Raw genomic sequence first — 22,233 nt, 5'->3', positions numbered from 1 at the left:
GCAAGGTTGTGATATGGAAAGTAATATTCCAAAACCCTGGAAGCTTTGCTTCCATCTTCTGCACTCCTTTGTGTTTACAGACTCCTCTGACTTCTGCCCAGCTGGGGAGGGATGCATGGGACGGGCAGGAGGGCAGGGGAGCCTGGGATGCGGGCACAACAGTGCGGGGAGTGGGGGATATGCCTCGCTGCCTCTTACCCAGCCAGGACGGATGGCAGGGAGGGGCACAATGCAAACTCAGCTTGCTCCAGGCGGAAGGGGGCAAGCAGTATCAGGGCATAGACCCCACTCCCCGCACTGCTGTGCCCACATCCTGTGCCTCTCTGCCCCGGCTGGGTAAGTGGCAGTAGGGCATCGCCCGCCAGTTGCCCATCTGGGGTGAGGGGGCACAGGATGCAAGTGCGGCAGTGCCAGGAGTGGGGGCTATGTCCTGCTGCTGTTTGCCCCCTTCCACCCAGAGCAAGCCGCGCCATCCCCAACCCCCTCCCCAAGTCGCACATCCCCCTGCCCCGGCTGGGCAGCTTGTCCTAGCCCCAGCCCCAGCCCCAATCCCTTCCTCACTGTGGGGGCAGGGCAACTCAGCCAAGGCCTGGCCTGGTTTAGTATAGCACCATGCGCTTTTGGGTAGCTCTGGGCCACTCATGCTGTCACTTGCGGGTGCCCCGTGCCCCTCACGGGGACTGTGTGTTGAGGCGGGATGGGTCCTGCGCGTATGAAACAGACCCCACCCGATGGCACGTGGTACCCATGCACACAGGACCTGGGCCAGCATGACAGGTGGTCTCCGGGAGTGGGCCCAGGTGATGTGGCAGAGCAGCGGCCAGTGCCGAGCCGCACTGCTGTGCCACATGGGGGGATGTGCCAGGAGGCCCCAAGTGCCCCAGTGCTCACTGCTGCTCCCAGTGAGCTGCGGGCTGTGCACGGGGGGCTGAGGTATTGTGGGGGTAGGTTATGTTGGGGAGCTGTGGGCCCTGCAGGGGACATGTGGGCCTGGCAGGGGGGGAATGCTGTGGTCCTGGGGGCGGCAGTCCATATGCTGTGTTGGGGAGCTATGCCCTGTTGGAGGGCAGAGGACCCACCCTACCTGAGCAGCATCCTCCCACAGTCCCCACTCACCCACAGCCCCGCCACAATCCCACCACACCTATCCCCACCCCCTGTCCCACCTCACTCCTGCAAGCAGCTGCTGGCCCCAGGCTCTATCTCCCCCTCGCTGCAGATCTGGGAGGAGCTGGGCGGGCTTATTTTGCCCCAGATGGCACAACTTGCCCCACACCAAAGGGTGTGGCCAGGCATTTGGTGAGGCAGAAATCCCCGGCTCAAATACGTGCTGCTCCTATTTGAGCTGCTGCAAGCACACATGCTGCATGTGTGGACGTGCCGTAAGGGTGCAGAGAGAAGTGGAGCTCCCAGCTCTAACTCAGAATGATTTTTGCAAAGCGTTCTGACTTCCTACATTGCCCGAGACCAAACAGAAGTTCACTGTTGGTCTGGAGGGGTGGGGATCTAGCTGCCCGCTGGGAGCCTGCAAGCAGGTTTCCACAACAAGGGCCAAGCTCTGTGCCAGTGTTGGCTGTTTCAGAATGGGAGGGGGGAAAGGCAGTGGAGGGAGCTCGTTCTTGGGGCTCTGCAGCTGGTGTTGAGGGGTGGAGTGGGTGAATTGGAGCCACCCCACTTTGGGGGGCCTGTAATACACTCGCCCCACTCTGTAGCGGGGGCTGAAAAACCCTAAGACTCAACTCCTTCTGCTCCCTTGCCCCCCTCCCATTCTGAAAACACCCACAGGTTGGGAGCCCCAGCAGACACACGTTACACAAGACACTACGTTTTGAAACATCTTTAGCTGACACCACATGCAATGAGGGGCCAGATTTTCACCCAGTGGGCCATTTAAGCTGTTTGCAGCCGTGTGCTTGTGTTTGGTCACAGCTATGAACAGCTTTCTGGGGGACAGGAGTAAACAATGCATGTGGAAATTCAATTTTCACTTATAAGACAAATATTGGCAATTCCTCATCCCCTTTTCATATTGAATACTTTGAACAAAAGGTTCTAGACCATACCTTTTCCTGAGGCAGGTTCCTGGGCTGGTCCCCGGGCAGGTCCCTGGGCTGGCCATTGGGCTGGACTCTGGGCAGGTCCCCAGGTTGGCTCTTGGGCAGATCCCAAGGTCGGTCCCCCAAATGGTCCTCAGGCTGGTCCCTGGGCTGGCCCTCAGGCTGGTCCTCCGGCTGGCCCTCGGGCTGGACCTCGTGCAGGTCCCTGGGCTGGACCTTGTGCAGGTCCCCTGGCTGGCCCTTGGGCTGGTCCCCAGGTTGTTCCTCCCGCTGCTCCCCGGGCTGGCCCTCGGGCTGCACCCCGGGCTGGACCTCGGGCAGGTCCCCGGGCTGGCCCTCGGGCTGCTCTCCAGGCTGGCCCTTGGGTTGGACTTCGGGCAGGTCCCAAGGTCGGTCCGCCAGATGGGTCTCGGGCTGGTCCCTGGGCTGGCCCTCGGGCTGGTCCCCAGGTTGGTCCTCCGCCTGGCCCTCAGGCTGCTCCCCAGGCTGGACCTCGGGCAGGTCCCTGGGCTGGTCCTCGGGCAGGGCCCCTGGCTGGCCTTCGGGATGGTCCCCAGGTTGGTCCTCCAGCTGCTCCCCGGGCTGGCCTTTGGGCTGCTCCCCGGGCTGGACCTCAGGCAGTTCCCCGGGCTGGCCCTTGGGCTGGTCTCCTGGCTGGTCCGCAGGATGGTCCTTGGGATGGTCCCCAGGCTGGCCTAGATACACCAGTTTATTTTGAGCTAAATGAGGTGAGTGAAAATGGCTCTACCAGCCTTAGTTATGTATGGATAGTTTATGAAAAGAAGCCACAGAAATAGAATTTTAACAATTGTTCACAAAAATCAGCTCTCTGTCCTCCATTTCTGATTCCTTCCCTCCCCAACTGGCATCTCCCCTCTCTCTCTCTTTATCTTAACTCAGTAAAATCAACTCTAAGTCTTGTTCTACAAGATGTTAACCTCTTAATTTCCACTGGCATTTCCCCTATAGTCTAACTCATTGACACTTCTCAGTCAAGTGAGGTGTCTGTCACTCAAAGTTTAAGAACCTTTTTCAAATATTACTACAAGAAATAAATGCAAGAACAAAACCCCTGGAAACTTCTGCTTGCTTTGAACAACAGTTGGATCGAAACATAGACCTGAACATTTTCTTGGCCCACTGGAACCAAATCCAGGACAGAACCTCATTAGACACCTATTAGCAACCTTGGAGATATGAATGTTTTTGGGGCTGAAGAAAAAGTTGGCTGGGGAACTCCCTTTTTGAGGGATGCAATGCATCTTTTAACCACCTTTAAATGCCTGAGTTTATCTGGCGGTGAACCCAATTCTAAAATAACACCTTCTTTCTGGAACATCCACCAGGTCAAGTTTATGGGGTTAAAATACTGCTTTGCTTTTGTATCCTCTATTTCATATATCATTTCCTTTCACTTCTGTGCCAAAGCGAGACATTAGCACATTGCACCAGGTCCAAGAAGCATACCCAGCAAGTGATTTGCCACAGGAAAGTTTCTAACTGGGTTAAGGACCGTGTGTCAATTTGATGCTGGACATATAGCATTCTTATATTGCCACAGCTCACCATTGTTTCAGCAGGTCTTTGACCTGGAATGTAAGTTATTTCTCTGTCCTTGGAGGTCAGAAGCCCATCACTCAAAGAGGAAACAACAGTCACACGCACTTCCTGTGCTATGGTGGTCACTAGCAAGACATGCTTCACGACAAAAAGGCTTTGCCTGAAGCTGCCTTTGGTCAGAGCACGGTAACACCTGATGAGATTTTTCTCTTTGCAAGGGGAGAAGTAGGTAGACAGCAGCTTTGGCCATACTTCCAAGGTGCTGAAAATGCAAAGGCAATTTGCCTCTTGGCTGCTGCTCTGACTCTTGTGCGCTGGCAAATTCTCTGAAATGCCAAGTTGCCAGTTTCCAATCCGCACGACCAGGCCTGTGATTCCACACTGCAGATTTGTGTTTCTACCCACTCTTTACCCACTCTCCCAGGAGAGATTCACCAGGGACAGAGCCAGAAAAACCCAAAGGTCTACAGGGCCTGATCCTGTCGTGTTAGTGATATCAGGATTAGGCCCTGGCAATATAATTGTTGCTAACATTTACCCCCCAAAATGCAATTCTTTAGTGCAGTTTCGGAGATGATGAAGTGATAGCTTGAAAAAAAATATAACTTACTCTCATTTTCTGCTTCGTTTTGAAACTGGTGGAGGAGGTGTTTGGCCTCCATTTCCATGTCACAGCCAGGGACGTTCTTGTTCAGGTGTGCTATTACTTTCTGCAGTGTGTGGTACTTCGGTGGCTCTTTGAAATCTTCAGGGCTAAAGTGCAGCCAAGTTTTCAAGAAGAAGATGATTGGACTGAAAAGAAATACATTGACAAAATCCAGTCATAATCAGTCTTTGTAACAGTGATATTTGTCATTCAAACTTGTATAAAAAGATGAATCTATTCCTTCTGCTATGAGCAAGCAAGGAATTCTGATCTGGGCACCTTTTTCCGTAATCCTGGTCTAAACTCACTGACACACATTTTACCACTCTTAATTACTCATCAAACTAGTGAATGAACACTGAATTGTATCCTCAAGATGCAAAATATAGGACAATTATAACTATTTTTAGCTATATCACCATCCTCCAATTTGATCTAGTATTACAGCAAACAAAGTAAAAGAGACACAGGAAAACACGAACATCCTGCCCCAAACACAACTTTTACACAACACACAAATTGCCTGGCTTTCTCACTTTCTACTTTTCTTGCTTTCTTTTTTTCTTGCTACATTTGGGCCACTTTCTGCAGTGCTTCTCTCCTAGTGTCACACAAAGAAGAAATGCCTACTTGAGTGGGTAAACTTCAGCTAAGCCACTACCACAGCTTTTGAGGTCTGCCAGTCTCTCCCCTTGCTCTCCCACAGACAGGCAGGAATAATGCCCATTCTCCTGTACAGACATGATACATAGGACCGTAAGAATCACAATCTGGCTCAGAGCAGAGGCCCGGCTATCTCGCAACACTGTCTCCACAAGTGGTAAGGAGCAGATGTTTTGGAGGACAAGTAGGAGAAAGTGAATAGAGAGATGCATCCTCCGTCTCGATGTTTGCTAAGTCACCACGCACGTGGACATCCCTAAACCCTATGACTGACAGCCCCAGATTGACAACTTTCGAAAGGGTAGTTGCAATCTTTTCCTGAACCTGGTTATAGTACTGGCCTCCACAACATCTGGGGGTGATGTGTTTCACAAATTAGTGAGGTGTGAAAAAGTGCTTCCTTTTGGTTGTTTCAAACCTGCTGCCTCATCATTTAATGAGGTGGCCCTAAATTCTTGTATCAGGAGACAGTAAATACAGGTTTCCTTCGATTTCTTCTCTACACGCATTCCTGGAGCACGGCACATCAGTCACATTTGCATAATGCAAACCCACTTTACAATTCATAGATTCATAGATGTAGGGTGGGAAGGGACCTTGTAGATCTGCTAGTCCGACCCCTGCCCTGGCAGGAGAGAAAACTGGGCTCAAATGACCCCAGCCAGGTAAACGTCGAGCCTCCTCTTAAAGACCCCCAGGGTAGGAGCCAGCACCACTTCGCTTGGGAGTTGGTGCCAGATCCCAGCCGCTCTGACTGTGAAGCAGTGCCTTCGGATGTCTAGTCTAAACCTACTCTCTAGCAACTTACGGCCGTTATTCCTTGTTACTCAGGGAGACCCTCAGGGGAACAAGGTCTCTCCCAAACCCCGCTGGTCTCCTGTAGTAAGTTTACAGATGGCCACCAGGTCCCCCCTCAGCCTTCTCTTGCAAAGGTTGAACAGGTTCAGGTCCCATAGCCTCTCCTCATAGGGTCTGCCCTGCTGTCCCCGGATCATGCGGGTGGCCCTGCTCTGGACCCTCTCCATGCTGTCCACGTCCCGCCTGAAATGCAGCGCCCAGAACTGGACACAGTACTCCAACTGCAGCCTGACCAGTGTCGCATAGAGGGGGAGGATCCAGCTGTTCCCCCATCCCCCACATCCGGGCCACTCTTCCCTTCCCCTCCCCCACACATCTGGATTGGGGTTGCCCTGACCCAAACTGCCCCTCCCCATGCATCCAGATCAGGACTGGGACCAAGACTGGCTGCGGCTCCCCTCTGCAGTTTCCAGAGGCTCTGATAAAGCCTTAAGCAAAGTATATAGGGGATTAAAACACATCTGTTCCAGAGTGGGCAGTAGCCTCAGGAAGTCCTGGTTTGCAAGGCCATTATTTTAGCCACTAATTTATATTTCTTCCCAAGTAAACCCAAAGAGAAGCAGGTTATTCAGCACTTTATTAACATCAGACTTAGAGATAAGATCGAGCTTCGACCATCTCAGGTCCAGACTCAACAGCTGCTGCTTCCCAGAACATGCCATACTCGCACTTCACAGCCCCACAGCCCCCCAGTTAAGAGGATTTCCCGATGGTAGGACTGGTAGGTCAGATATTTTATAACGTGTAATGGTAAGTATTAATAATCATTTTGTAGTGTGGTTTGAAAACCTGTGGCTTTCTCTGTAACACCCCCCTGCCAGAATGTCTTAGGAATGAGCAATGTTAAACTTCGGAAAACTAAAAACCCTATTCATGAAACTTTGTAGAAAGGTTGTTTCTGGGAGGGAAGATGCTGTGTAAGGGCTTGGAAGTTAGACTCTCGTCTTGGATTTACTAGTCCTGGGGTACTGACGAGATGGCACATGACACAAAAGGATGTGGAACTTGTTTTTTCCCAAAAGAAATGAAAGAATTGAAGCTACTTGAACCCTTGCTTAAATCCAATCATTGACAAGCAAGATCATGGGAGTTAAGACAATTTACTTAATGTGGGAAACTGTGTTAATTTACTTGCCGGAAGCTGTGCTAGCACTCTTATAGAGAAACTCAGAGCCATACGCTCACTGCCGAGAGCTGAAGGGAGTCAGCGGGATCAACAAGGGGGGATCAAATATAATCCTTCAAGTCCTTTATACTGCCAGTGCATACCAAACCTCAGAGCATGCAGATGACAATGTATAGCTGTGCTGAGGGAAGGTTCATTAGACTCCTGCCTCTTAAAAACTAAGTAATGGTCCGTATGGAACTAGAGGCAGAAGAAGACATCTTCTTTTTTCATTTAAGAAAGGTTCAGTTTCACCATTTTGAGCATCCAAATGTAAACACAATTTAAAAATCCACAAGGATGAATGATTAATCAAATGACCAATTAACCAATGCTTAAGCAATTCCAGCATGTAGGATTTGGGGGACAGGCACCTGCATGCACACAAACACATGCACGCAGACATACACACATACATGCATCACATGCAAGCACACAGAGATACAGTCATGCAGAAACATGCATGCAGATACATGCACACTTGTGCATGCACAGACACATGCAAGCACACACTTGTGCATGCCAAAGATGAGTGCACACACATGCATGTACACATGCACGTGTGCACACAGGCACATGCATGCACAAACACATGCTCACAGACATACACACATGCATCACATGCAAGCACAATCAGGGCTCCATCCCCCCTAGAGTATGTCGGCATTTTCAGAATAGAAAATGAAATCCACAACAGACAATAACATGCATATTTGCATAACATGTGGTGAAAAGAAGCAAGGGCAACAAGCATGCTTTGTTTGTCCCCCAGAAATTACTGACCCCAAAATAAAGGACAGTTTCTGTTTGGTTTTCGGGCAGCATCCCAGTCTGTGTCAATTAATGTAGGCATGATACAGTGAATTCTTTGCTGATAACAATAAGGATGGCTCTGTGTGCATGTGTCTGTGTGTGTGTGTGTGTATATATATATATATATATATATAAAAGATGATTAGTTTTACCACATCCCTTGAATCCTGACTGAGGTTTTGTTGTACAGCACACTTACTTCCCGAGGACTGCCCTGGAGTCCGCTGAGAAATCTGGACTTTCATCTCCTCTGCAGCTCAAGGTCTCCAGCTTTCCATGCCTAAACATCAAAATGGATATTTTAGAGAGTTATTTAAAAAACAAGCTCAACATACTTGGAAGGGCAACACCACTAGACTCTTCAGCACCACTAGACTGCACAGCCCATCAGGGTAACAGGACCAGCAGGTGTGATCAGAGATCACGACGGACAAGAACGTAACTACGCCTTAGTAAAATGTCCTTGTCATATCCATTTACGTTCTTATCACTATTCTGATTAGTCTGCAAAAGCACAAAAGAGCAGCAGGAAAACCACTCCCCAAGTCAGAGAGGAAACCAAATCTGGCCAGTTTGGGGGGACAAGGATCACGTTGTGACCCTGAGCAGAGTAAAAGATGTGAGAGGTTTCTTCAGAAATCCCTGCCTTTCCCATAATTACTGGACTATCATGGCTACATCACGCTTTCACTGAGACTCAAATAAGATTTTTTTTTTTCTAATAGTGAGGCTGGACAGCAAAGGGGGGATCTGGTTAAATGGAAGAGCTAGATTAGCAGACCTCATCGTTGGAAAGGTGGGAGGGCTTGGAAGAAAGGAGAAGACTGCATATAGATTGGTGATAACTAGACCTGCTCCCACCCCAGGGCTGCTGGCTTAGTCCAGCAGCAAAGAGAGTGTGTTGCACATCGGGTGCATCTACACGTGACATTAAGGCGAGCCATAAACTCTGGTGCACTTGGCGCCAGAGTCAACTGCTCCCAGGCACAGCATCTGCACGTGCACCCAGGACCACAGCACTTTGTGCCAGGGCAGAAGAGTCCCAGGCTGAAAGGGAGCATCAGTCCCAGTTGGGGGGCAGCACTGGGCAATGGAGGGACTGGCCGGGCACGAAGGTGCTACAGAGTGGAGCGAGGAGGCAGGCAGCCCCTGTAGTTAGCACCCTCGTGCCCCAAGGAGTCTCTTCCTACAGGACTTTGGTTTAACATAATTTCTTCTCCAGCTGTCAGCCCACCCTCATCCAGCTGAGGACCAGATTGAGACTGCCCTTTGGGGAAGGGCTGCTGTGATAAGATTTCCCCTCCGCCCCTCATGTTCTCCATACGCGGAGAGAGGCTGTTGCATTTTCTGAAGTCGTAAGCGTATTGAGACTGCTCTCGCTGTTCACTCTCAGATGGATATCACCTTTCAGTGGCATATCACCACAAAGAGGACTGGAAGGAGGTCAAGTCTTAGCCCTGTCCCCCTCCCTCTTCTGCTTCCTTCTACACCAGGGCATTTCCAGCAACTAAGTGGTACAATATGGCCCACCCTTTCGTGTTACATTACATTAGAAGAATTAGTTGCAAAATAAAGATGTTAATTATTTGCTGCTAGGAAAAATAGACTGTTGTAGGGAAAAACTTGGCCATTGCAAATCTATACATATTAAAGGCTGCCCACATTTTCCTTTGAAATATGCTTGTGGGAGAATTTAATGCTGAGACATGGTGCCTAATGGTATGCTTTATACCTGTTTTGGAGACCACTGCTAGGGGCAGGCAGGAGGCAGGGCAGGGTGGCACTGAGACAATAACTTCTTCAGAGAGCTACAGACTTTTGTTGGCCTTCCTCAGACACTATGAACGGACTTGCAGAGAGCAGGGGGATGAGATAGAAAGGTCCTGATCCAGCACAGGCCGATTCATGCAGCGAAGAGTTACGCAGAGGGACAGTGACAGCCTGGATTTGTTAACTCTGGATTTTCCCAGCAGTGTGTTGAGCTGTTTGGAGGACTGCTTGCCTCCAGCTGTCCTCTCTTTCCACTAAGGAACCAAGCAGTCCAATTTACTTATTGGTCTCCTTGTTTGAGAAAGTACTCAGCTCTGAGGAGGCATTTTCAACCCTGTTTCAACTGAAACACTGACTTTTTCAAGCTCGTTAGAAATACATGCATAGCATTAACTTCTTAAGTATGCCATCTTCAAAACTATTTGAGATCATTTCTTGCAACGTCCCACCTCTAAAGGCCATCACAGCTTCCTCCACAGCTCTTGGCTCTTACCTGCTGAGGAGCATTTCTAGGACCTCACCAGGAGAGGCAAAGGTCCTGTATGTTGCGAAAAATGTATGTATGTTCCCAAAACCCTCCAGAAGAGCATCTACATTTTTCTGCATGACCTGTGAAACAAAAGATGAAAATCATGACATCAGTCATGAAACAAGCAGTCTCCCCGCTCTGAAACTCTAGTTCAATTTTGCCTTTTGAGAACACAGAAGATCCTATAGCACAAATTACTGAAATGTCATTATTTGATTGCCGGTCTAAAGATGGCTCCAATGATGAACTCGTTAGAACAGCTGATCTTTCTTCACAGTATTACCTTGACATCCTCCCTCCACCGTGTCAGTAGCTAACTGCAGCCCAGAGACAAGCAGGTCTTTCCTCTCCCAACCACAGCAGCGCTGGGACGCGCTAGCGGGGAGAAACATGTCCGGGACAGAGGAAACAGCACGAGTCCACAGTGGCCCTCCTCTGAACCAGTGCCAAACCCCACGTCCACCCAGTGCTGGAGGGGGGAGGTCTGTTACCAGAAGCACATGTCGGTAGAGGAGACAGAAACAAAGTCTTGACCATGTGGAATCAGACACGTTTTGTGAAGGAAGAGTGTTAATCCCACGAGTCCAGGCATATCCCAGAGGTAGCAATGTATTTTGTCTCCCTTTGTCCCTCTTCAAGTTTTACATCTGGATGCAATATTTCTTGTCACTTTTAGACTTGCCCTTGCACTGGCTGGAGCCTGATCCAAGCCCAGGCAAGTTAAACGGAACAAGCCATCATTGTTATTCGAGAGGCAAATATAAGTTATTAGTGGGAAATGGTCCCTGGGAGTGATTCAGGTACTTGTGTGGAAAGACAGCGGGGATGGAAAGTTCTGGACAGATAAAAGATGCAAATAGGTATGTTGACAAGGACAACTGGATGTTTCCCATGTTGTCTTTTTCAATAGTCCAGTTATAAACAGGAATATACATAGTTTCATAGTTGGTTGGGTGGGAAGGAACCTGTGCAGATCATCAAGTCCGAACCCCTGCCATGACTACTGGGGTCAAACAACCCCGGCAAGGTGTTCATCCAGCCTCCTCTTAAAGACCCCCAGGGTAGGAGCCAGCACCACTTGTCTAGGAAGTTGGCTCCAGATCCTAGCCGCCCTGACAGTGAAGTAGCTAGCGCCTCCTGATGTCTAGTCTGAATCTCCCCTCTGCCAGCTTGTGACTGTTATTTCTAGTCACTCCTGGGAGTGCTCGGGGGAACGGGGACTCCCCCAATGCCTGCTGGTCCCCTGTGTCCAGTTTGCAAATGGCCACTAGCTCCCCGCACACCCTTCCCTTGTGGAGGCTGAACAGGTTCAGGTCCCTTAGCCTCTCCTCGCAGGGCCTGCACTGCTGCCCCCCGATCAAGCGCGTGGCCCTCCTCTGGACCCTCTCCATGCCGGCCACATCCCTCCTGAAGTGCGGTGCCCAGAACTGGATGCAGTACTCCAACTGCAGCCTGACCAGTGCCGCATAGAGGGGGAGGATCACTTCCTTGGACCTGCTCGAGATGCATCTGTGGATGCATGACAAGGTGTGGTTGCACTGATGAGAAGGGAGTTCCCCCAACCTGTAGGTATGCTGCTGGTTCTTCCTCTCCAGGTGCAGCACCTTGCACTTGTCAGTGTTGAAACCCATCCTGTTCTCATCCGCCCACCCCTGTAACCTGTCCAGATCCGATCACACCCTAGTCCTCCTTCTAGCGTGCCCACTTCTCCCCACATCATAGTGTTGTCTGTGAATTTGAACAGGGTGCTTTTTACTCCCTCGTCCAAGTTGCTGATGAAGATGTTGAACAGTGCAGGCCCGAGGACCGAGCCCTGGGGGACCCCACTGCCCACGTGCCTCCAGGTCGAAACGACCCGTCCACCACCACTCTCTGAGTGCGGCCCTCCAGCCAGTAGTGACCAATCTGACTGTGTAGGTGTCGATGCCACAGTCCCCTAGTTTTTTAATGAGACTGGGGTGAGAGACAGTGTCAAAGGCCTTCCTGAAGTCCAGAAAGACTACGGCCACTGCTACACTTGTGTCTAATGATTTTGTGACCTGGTCACAGAAGGCTACCAGGTTGGTCTGACAGGACTTGCCTCTAATGAACCTGCGTTGGTTGCCCCTAAGCATAATCTCCCCTGCCGGCCGCTTGCGGACATGCGCCAGGAGAGTTATCTCAAAAAGCTTACCCAGGACCGAGGTAAGAGCTTACCTCAGTCCCTTTCTCTACACGTTGTCATCCCAGTGACCTCCCGCCAGCGTTAACAGACTTTTATGAACAAAAACACTTGTTTCCCTGGAGATACCTAGATAGTTCACATGAGTCAATGCAAATCTATAGCCCTCCAGATAATGCCTGCTCACAGTCCCCAACAGGCCTCCTTGTTTGTAACGTCTGGACATCCACAATTCCTGGTACGTGTGTATCTCGGGCCCCCTCGACACATGCAGGTAAAGGTGTGATTAGCACTGTCGTGTGTGCAAATGCCTGTACGTGATTCACAAGACCCAAGTGCAGCACAGCCCAACTGGGAAGAGCCCGGCCCAGGGGTGAGTGGGGCCGCAATCTGCCCTGCTCCATGGGTGGGGAGACAGGGAGTGGGGCTGGGGCTGGGGCAGGCGCTGCACAGCTGGGGGTGCAAGTCGGGGGGTGCCGCTCCTGCTGCTATGGGCTGTGGACGGGGGCCATGCTGGGCTATTCCTGGCGGGCCGTTGAGTCGCGCTGTGCTCGGGGAGGGTGGCAGTGGTGCTGGGTGGGGGGTCGGGGGGCTATGGTGAATTTTGGAGTGGCTGCTTTCTCCCATCCCCAGAGCCCTACTGGGGCCTCCAATTGCCCTCCACCCACAGCCCTGTCCCCTTCCTCCACAGACTTACCTGCAGCTGCAGCTGCTGCCTCCATAGAGCCTGCAAGGTCCTCCAGTCTCCGCTGTCAAATAGCTGCTCCTGCCCTTCCTGGCTGCCTGCTCGGGGCCTCGGCTCTCGGGTGCGGAGGCGCTGGAGGAAAGAAGGCAGAGGGATGCAGCTGCACCCATAGCCCTCCTCCTGCTCTGCCTTGTTGAGGAGTTCAAAAACTGATTAATTGGAAGTTATTACTTCCAGTAGTGTAAGGAGCCAAGATGATTAGGTGTTAAGATTCATAGATTGTCGAGTTGGAAGGGGCCACGAAGGATCATCGTGTCCGACCTCCTGCCCCGGCAGGAAAGAGGGCCGAGGTCAGAGGACCCCAGCCAGGTGCCTATCTAGCCTCCTCTTGAAGACCTCCAAGTTGGGTGAAAGCACCACCTCTCTTGGAAGCCAGTTCCAGATTCTGGCCACCCTTACTGTAAGAAATGCCTTCCTAATGTCAAACCTGAATCTACTCTCCGCTAGTTTGCACCCATTATTCTGAGTTACTCTCTGGGGTGCTCTGGTAAACAGCGCATCACCAATTCCCTGGATCCTCTCTGATGAAGTTATAGGCGGCTTCGAGGCTGCCCCTCAGCCGTCTCTTGTAAAGACCGAAGAAATCCAGATCTCTCAACATCCCCTCACAGGGTCTTTCACAGAGACCACTAATTATGCGAGTGGCCCTCCTCTGGACCCTCTCCAGATTCTCTGTGTCCCTGCTGAAGTACGGCACCCAAAACTGGACACGGTACTCCAGCTGCAGCCTGACCAGTGCTGCATCGAGCGGGAGCATCACCTCCCTCGATCTGTTGCTCATGCATCTGCTAATACACGACAAGGCGCAATTGGCTTTGTTGATGGCCTCGTTACACTGCTAGCTCGTGTTCATCTTGGAGTCAACTGTGACTCCAAGATCCCTCTCAGCCTCTGAGCCACTGAGGAGGTCATGCCCCAACCTGGCGGTGTGCTGGGGATTCCTCCTGCCTCGGTGCAGTACCCTGCATTTATCTTTGTTGAACTCAATCCTATTTTGTTCCGTCCATTGATCCAACCTGTCCAGGTCAGCCTGTATCTGCTACCTGCCCTCCAGTGTATTAATTTTTCTCCATAACTTAGTATCATCTGCGAACTTGCAGAGGGTGCTTTCCATACCCTCCTCCAAATCGCTGATGAAAATATTACATGACACCAGTTGAAGGACCAAACCCCACAAGACCCCACTGCCCACCTCCATCCGGACCAAGAACGACCCGGCTACCACCACTCTCTGGGTGCTAAGCATATCTATACCTTTCAAAAGAAAACAAAAATAAATCAGAGGGACAAAAACAGAAAAATAAATCAACATGCATTGTACCATTTCTTTGCACACATAAATCGTGTCCTGATGAGTGTGCACATGCAGTTTGTGGTACTTCAAACCCGTTTCAGACCCCATAGACCACATGTGGCACACATGCACTCCTTTGCCATGCTGCAGATTTATAGTGTGGTGCCCAAATTTGACACTGGGAGCTCCTGGTGTCAAAAAACAAAAGAAATCAAAGGTGGCACAGTGCACATGGCACCTACGTGTGCTGCCAGAAACAGAGCCTGGCTGGACAGAGCTATGCTCTGGCACCTGGGCAGGCTCCAAGCAGCAGGATTGCTGCCACTGCTGCCCTGGGAGGCCCCAAGTCAAGTTGCTGGGGCCAGCACAGCTGCTGGCTCCAGCCTCCCACCCCCACCCAAGGCAGCTTGCCCTGCACCAATCCCATGTGCAAGGGCTTGCACCGCAGCATAAAAGAAATTTATGTCACCTCTATTTTTGCTGTGGCAACCGCATGCCTCTGCATATGGAGACACACTCATAATGATTGTGCCCTGCTTTTATATCCATGCATCGTCATTCATCCTGAAAGATTGCAGTGCTTCCCAAAATACAGACTGGACATACCACTGACCTTCGGCCACCCCCGGCAGATACACAGACACGTAGCACACCTGATAGCTAGGGCCTGGGGGAGAAGAATGAGGGGGAACGATGGAAAGACGTTATCCAGGGGACAGGTCTGAAATGACGGGACGGTCTCTCCAGGAGTGAAGGACTAGTGCTGAATTATGTGCACAACAAGGGACAGGGGAACCACAAGCATTGCAGCCAAGGTGGCAGAAGATCCATGTCAATGGGAGAGGGAGAAGTTAAAAAGAAAATGCGAGGATTATTAACTTAACTTCATTTCATCTACTTTACTCTGTGTCCTCTGAGCTGAGATATGTTGAATTAAGTTTCAGGAAGACTAAACAGTGGTGAAGATTTCCGTGTTTTGCATTTCCATTGTAGGCAGGACAAAACACTTCTTGCATTGCAGGGAAATGAAGTTCTAGTAACCGCTGTCCTGATCATCTTTTCTCATGTGAGCAATGGTCTGAATTACCATAAGGGGGTAACATGGACGGGAGGGAAACAGCCTGTGCCACAGCAACCTGGAGGGGAGGAGTCCATGAAAAAGCCTCTCATCCAAACTGCTGGAAGATGTGAGATTCCCCCAGGATTTATGAAGTAGAGCTTTGCGCCTAGGCAACACTGAGAGGATGACAAATTAGAAATGCCTGCCTAGGACACAGTATGTTTCTGTCTTCGATTGAAAATCTCCTGCAGCATCTCATGAATGAATACTGTTTTCCTCTTAATGGCATATAGTCTAATTTTGATAACTGATAGATGAAATGTATCATTCTTAAGACAAAAACCCTTAAAATGAAAGCTGAAGAAATGGATACAGAAGGAGAGCACAATACTGCTGAAAGCATGCATTACTAAAAGCAAAATGCAAAAACTTTTCTATTATTTCAGTGAGTCACTATGAGCTCCTATACGCAGGCAGGGAGCCTGCTCTGACACGCTGGAAATGCAGCACGTTGGAGCAAACTATATGAACCAAGTCTGCGAGAGCCTGGACATCACCGCGCTCCAGCAGGCAGTAGAAAGACGGACACCCAGAGTTAGTCCAATGGTATTAATACCACAGGATTCATAAAGAAGAATATTTCAACTTAGTGCCGTGGTCTTGTGTTTTAGAAAGAGGAATTGTGTAAAGAAAAATGGGGAAGATCCTAAAGTTAAAATTAAATAAATGTATATCCTTACTTTAATTTCAAAAGCATGCCATAATGGAGACACAGACCATGAGCACACTGCCACAGAGCCAGACCTCTTAACAAAAAAAGGAAGCAGGAAGGCATGAAAGAAAAGTGTTATGATATTAAATAGCAAGTTTTAGGAGACTGTTTGCATCAACTCGTTTAGAAAATGGAAATTGAAATCCAAAAGAAGCCCACAGAGCCTGAAGTCCAGCGTGAGAAGGGGAGAGCAGGATGTTACGTGGGGAGCAAACTGTTCGTCGATTCATGCACTGTCAGGCCTGCAAAGACCTTGTCGATCCTCGGGTCCACCCCTGCACCAGGCAGGACAAGACACAGGGGGTCAAGTGACCGCGGCGCGGTGACATTCCCGTCTCCTCCTGAAGATTTCCAAGGGAGGTGACTGCACCCCTCAGGGTCACAGTCAGGGCGGCCAGGATCTGGAACCAGCTGCCAAGGGAAGTGGTGCTGGCTCCTACCTTCGGGGTCTTTCCAAGGAGCCTGGATAACTACCCAGCTGGGTCACATGAGCTTCAACGTACCAGGACTCATATGAGCCCAGTATTCATTCCTGCCCAGGGCAGGGGGTCCGACTCGATGATCTGCTCAGGTCGCTTCTCACCCTACATCTATGAAGCTATGAACCACCACTGCGGGGAGTTTATTCCAGGCTGGACACTCAATTAAACACATAGAAATACATTTTTAAAATAGATTAAAGCAGGAAACTTGGAAAAGAAACAGTGCATCGATGGGACTACTAAGGCATTAAAGGAGAAGAAGACCCCAAAGAAGACCCTTCAAGGCTATCATCCAACACAAAACACTTTAATAATCAGGTTTTGCTTATGCAAATCCCCCAGAGTCAATGGACGGCAACCAATGAAACTGGAAGCAGAATTTAGGGGTCAGTTCAATTACCAAAAAAGCCAACAGAAAAACTGTTCTTGTTGGGTTGAGCCCTCAGCCCTTTTCCTCAGTGTTCAACCAGGGCAAAGTTAGCCTCAATAGCATCTTCTCCTTCCCTAGAATAAAGAGGGGAAATGAAAATGAAGTAAGGCTTCATTGTCGTCTGCGGGCCTCGGGGGATCTTTTCTGGTCCTGCTCCAGAGCTCACTCCACCGCTATGCACAGACACCTGGCTGGGCCATCTTCTTTCCAGTGCAGCTCTCTGCCCTTCCCCTCGCCATGAAAACAGAGTCGTTACACGGAGATGGCATTATCACATTTAACATCACGTGCTGCTGTCGACAGCGACAGGAGTGTTTGATCACACGCACTACTCATTTCCTTACCACGCATTGTGAAGATCTGCTGAGCACTGCATTCTTCAAGTAACACCTGAATCTCTCAAATTCGGCGAGGCAAAAAGAGCGTATAACAGTGAGAATTGACATCTCTATTTGATTTACCTTCCTGTGTCTCCAAAGGATCCCATGGTTGTATCCTGGGATAAGAAGCTATCCAGTTTTCTGTAGCTGTATGAAAGAAAAAAGGAAGAGCAAGTTGAAACCACAACCAGTAATTCCCAGTTACTTGATGTCTGGAGTGAGGGGCAGCATCATGGCCCGGGGGGCAGGGTACTGCAGTTTGGGGGTGAGGGGCACTGGCAGGGCTGGGGTCAGTGGGTTGGGAGTGAGGGGCAGCAGCAGGGCTGGCGGGGGCTGTGGCTTGGCACTGAGGGGCAACAGCATGGGCAGTGACAGGGCACTGGCATGTCCCTGCCCTCACCCTGTCATATCCCCCCATCCCCCCTCCGCCATGTGACAGGTGTCCTGCATTTTGGACCTGGAAATATGGAAACCCTAAAGCAACCATCCGCATCCTCACTGCCCCGTCCGCTGCACCCCTCACCATGCCTGCCCCGCCAAACACCATCGCTCCAAGCACTCCCCCCGCCTCCCCCCATGGCAGGCAAGCACACCTAGTCTTCAGTCCTTGGCTTGCTACTGGAGCGGACTGAAGTCATGTTTAGGAAAGAAACGAAAGCATAAAAGTGACAATACCCCCAGCCACAAGTCACCCACCCTAGGACTCCCCAAGTGTGGGTGCAAACACCCCCCTCATTTGCCCACACTTACCCTTGCGGTCAGGGTGATCGCAAGGACACGGGTGTGACCTGACAACAACCAGTGTCGGGTCGGGAGCAGTTGACCTGCTGTGTGCGTCTCCAAGAGCCGCACGGCGATGAGCCGGTTCTAGAAGGGGCCATTGTGATGCGTGTCACGTTCTCCGGGTCTGCCCACCTGCACGTCTCGGCCGTGTCCGGCCGCACCGCTGCATCAGCCACCGGGTGTGAGACAGGGCTTGGCTTGCACACGACCTGATGGTACACACAAGGAGGGACTCCAACCAGGACTGGACCCTGCAAGGGTTTCCCTCCAGGGCACTGTGACAGCGGATGAGGAAAGGGACTCCAACAACAGCTCCTAACGAACACCATTTATTGTGCGTGCACAAGAACATACGGCCCAGGTCTATCTCACACGTGTTCCCTGCGGTGACGTAACCTCTATTTCTGTAGGCCGGGGGGCTCCCGCTGGCTCCCAGCTCTGAGCTGGGGGAAATACACTGTATTACTTGCTGCCTACTGTCGGCCCTTTGACGCTGTGGATCCTCCCAGTCTCTCAGCATTGCACCGCTTTCATGGGCAACTTCCCTCAGTTTCCCTTCAAGCCCTTTCCCTTTCTGGAGGGCGAAATGTTTAACCAGATCCGTGCCCTGGATCTCCCTCTTCTGCCTTTGGTCAAACAGCCCTTTCACCAGAGCTGCGGCTGAAGAGGCTCTTTCATGGATATCATGTGCTTACTGCGCCTTGAGGTAATGCTCCTTCTCTGCCATCCTCATTTTACCTTTCCTGCCTGCTTCCTTAACGATAATGGCGCTATCTCTTTCGCTTGAGATGAACGGACTGCAAGATGGACGTATCTTGGTTGAACGACTGTGTTGTGAGATTAGTCCTCGAGAGCTCGATGTCTTCAAATCCCTGAGAGGTGGCAATGGACAGGATGGAGACGTGTCCTGTTTTCTTCAGCCACAGCAACAGACTCAGAGTAAATCAAGAATTGCAGCAGGGGATATTTTGGTTCGATATAAGACCTTTCGCTCTATATGAGGGTGATTTTTTTTAGGTTTTTTGGAACACGGAAATGGGCTACCCGGAGAGTTGTACAATCTCCATGCTTGCCAATGCATAAGAGCAGAGTTGATCCTTGGCTGGACGGGTTTGTAGGGCGTGCTCCTGCCTTGAGCAGGGGGTGACTAGACGGCCCCGACGTCTCTTCCAGTCCCATAGTTGGTGATTCGATGCTCTCTTGGTGTGCTACTCCAGGGACAGAAGCAGTGGCATAAGAAGATTAGATAAATCCCTTTTGTCACTAAGAGTGAAACACAAGATACATTTGTTATAGTGGCTCCGTGGCCTTGTTTGGGAAAGGGAGGTGAACTAGAAGACTAAAAAGTCATTTTGTGAGCTTGGGGAGATCAGTTCATGCAAACATTAAAAAAAATAACTATAAAGCAGTGCCCACGTGCTAACCACCTTGGATGTTGGTAGCGTGCTCTCATGACAAAATGTGAAGTCTCCTAGGTCTGAAGGCTGACAAAATGGTATACTTTAAGCACGGATTCACAGATTCACAGATGCTAGGGTGGGAAGGGACCTCAACAGATCATCGAGTCCGACCCCCTGCTTGGGCAGGAAGGAGCGCTGGGCCAGATGCCCCCAGCCAGGTGCCTATCCAGCCCTCTCTTAAAGACCCCCGAGGTGGGAGAGAGCACTGCCTCCCTTGGGAGCCCACTCCAAATTTTGGGCACCCTTACTCTGAAGGAGTTTTCCCTGATACCTAGCCTAAATCTGCTCTCTGTCAGTTTGTGACCATTGTTCCTTGTGTGACTCTACTTACCACAGGGGCAATGTGTAGGGATGCACGCATGTACACATGCCCCCCCTGAGCGTGGCACTGCACCCCCTACAAAAACGCACCGCCGACATTGCTGGCAAGGTCTCTGGGTGCTTGCTGCCCCCTGGTCAGTGCTCGCCACCACCCCCCACCCTCCGACCGCTGACAGCGCCAGTGCCGCCTGCGGGAGCTCCCGCTTCGCACCACCACTCTCCCGCTGCCACCGTCGTGCTCCCGTCACCGCCGTGGGCACGTGTCCTTCATGACGCACCATCTCTCTGCACATGGGCACGCAGACACACACATATTCTCCCTGCCATGAATACAGACACATACACATGCACGCACGCAGAGACAGGTGTGCTCTCTACTCACTCTGCATGAGGACACATTAACACGCTCTCCATGCCATGAACACAGATGCATGCACTCACGCACACATGCAGACAGGAGCGCACTGTAGGCACTCACTCTCTGCACATGGACACAGACACAAATATACTCTTCTGCCATGAACACAGACACACATGCAGACAGGCACACGCACATGCAGAGGAGCGCATGCACACACACATGCATGTATGCATGCAGACATGCACGCATGCACAAACAGCATACATGCACACGCAGGCAGGCACATGCAGCCATGCATGCGCACACATGCACACACACAGACTCATGCACACAGGCACATGCATGTATGAATGCACACAGACATGCACACACAAATGCACATGCATGCACACGCACACACATCAACACACATGCACATATGCACAGACATGCACGCACATGCACGCAGACACACGCACATGCATGCACGCACAGACACATGTACACTGACATGCACATACAGAATGGAGAGACGCACACCCTCGTGCCCGCGTGCGGGAATATGCATGCACACACGCGCACACACGCAGGCCGGGGTCCTTGTCCGGCGCGGGCGGCCCCCGCCACCCCCCGGGGCAGCCTGGGCAGCGCGGCCGGCGGAGGCCCGGAGCCCCCGGGGTGCCGGGAAGAGCCCGGCAGGTCGCGGGCGGCGCAGGGCCGGGGGCGGCGGGGCGGCTGCGGCCGGGCTCCCCCTCTGCTCCGGCCGCCTCCTGCCCGGCCCCGGCCCCGGCCCCGGCCCCGGCCCCGGCGCTGCCCCGCTCCGAGCCCCGCAGCCGGCGGGCAGCAGAGGGGAGGGAGCCCGGCCCCGCGGGGGGAGCGCACGGGCCGGGCCGGGCCGGGCCGGGCCAAGCGGGGCTGCGACCGCCGCCTCCCGCAGTGCCCGGCCCGGCCCGGCCCGGCCGGCTGCAAACGCCCTTCCCCACAGTGCCGGGGGTGGGGGGTGCGGGCTCGGGCCGGGCTCCGGGTGTGGGCGCGCGCTGCCCCGTGTGCACCCCAACTCTTCTTGGGGTGGGGATCCCAGCCCCCAACGCTGCACATTAGTAGTGCAGGGCATCTGCGCGTGCGGGGTGTCCTGCCACAGACTTTGCGGGGGGAGGGGCTCCCCTACGCCGCTCCCAGGCCCCTTGTTCGGTTTGTCCAGGGCTGTTTGATGCTGATGAGAGAGAAGGCAGTGTAAATGCTCCACCGCTTTAGTTAAGGATCCTTCAGCTTTGTCTCATGGGCAGTGCATGCAATTTAAAGAAGGGTTTTATGTTCAAAGCGAGTGGGGTGGGGAGTGCTGGCTGCGGGAGCAGGTGCGAGGTTGCAGCCCCCGGACCGGGCACGCCGGTGGGAGCCGGGGGGCGTTGCAAACTTGCCCCCGCCCCTGGCTGCACCCCCAGCTCCCCGCTTGCTGCAAACGCCTCCTTGCCCTGTCCTGCAGCTCCAGGACATGGGGACAGACAGGCACAGACCCCGTGTTGTTATATTGGAGTAGACATAGGTGCCTCTGTATACAAGGTACCGAGATCTGTATCTATATCTCTCCCCCTCCACCCATGTCCCATCCGGGTCCCAGTCCGAGTGCCCCCGGGCCGGGCCGGGCAGGACGAGGTGGGCGCGGGCAGGCGGCCGTGGCGGAGCTGCGCTGCCCGCACCAGGCAGGTCCCCGCGTGTCCTGCGCATCCCCGGGGCTGGGCCGGGGCAGTGCGGGCAGCACCTCTGGTCCCGCTGCACCCTCGGGCTGTGGCATCCCACCCACACGTGCTTGGCTTCCCCCGCTGGTCTGGTGCGTTCAGGGCTTTGCTTGTCTTTCTACCTCCTGTTTTACTGTGTTGGTGTCAACTGAAATAGCAGGTCAGGTCCTGCCCGTGGGCACGATCCGTTCTGCCCCGCGGTGGATTT

General features: G+C 52.1%; 2 protein-coding genes across 2 annotated transcripts in view; both read right to left on the bottom strand.

The window, feature by feature from the left end:
- LOC132249440 (ral guanine nucleotide dissociation stimulator-like 1) overlaps window positions 1-17,932 on the bottom strand; it is a 24,452-nt gene extending 6,520 nt beyond the window's left edge. Inside the window, exons 1-6 of the mRNA XM_059724565.1 lie at window positions 17,909-17,932; window positions 10,026-10,141; window positions 7,962-8,042; window positions 4,228-4,409; window positions 3,624-3,742; window positions 2,064-2,207 (exon numbers count right to left, since the gene is read on the bottom strand). Coding sequence (XP_059580548.1) covers window positions 2,064-2,207; window positions 3,624-3,742; window positions 4,228-4,409; window positions 7,962-8,042; window positions 10,026-10,141; window positions 17,909-17,932 — 666 coding nt within the window. The remainder of the gene's footprint in view (window positions 1-2,063; window positions 2,208-3,623; window positions 3,743-4,227; window positions 4,410-7,961; window positions 8,043-10,025; window positions 10,142-17,908) is intronic.
- On the bottom strand, window positions 16,867-22,233 carry LOC132249652 (uncharacterized). The gene is made up of 3 exons (XM_059725280.1): window positions 18,136-22,233; window positions 17,467-17,532; window positions 16,867-17,079 (listed from the first exon to the last, which is right to left on the bottom strand). Exon 1 carries the CDS (start codon window positions 21,385-21,387, stop codon window positions 20,194-20,196), a length of 1,194 nt encoding a protein of 397 aa, XP_059581263.1. The 5' UTR covers window positions 21,388-22,233; the 3' UTR covers window positions 16,867-17,079; window positions 17,467-17,532; window positions 18,136-20,193.

Source organism: Alligator mississippiensis, chromosome 1 (assembly GCF_030867095.1).
Source record: "Alligator mississippiensis isolate rAllMis1 chromosome 1, rAllMis1, whole genome shotgun sequence".
Taxonomy (NCBI): domain Eukaryota; kingdom Metazoa; phylum Chordata; order Crocodylia; family Alligatoridae; genus Alligator; species Alligator mississippiensis.
Note: the sequence above shows the minus strand (reverse complement) of the source record. Positions and strands in the feature narration are given on the sequence as shown.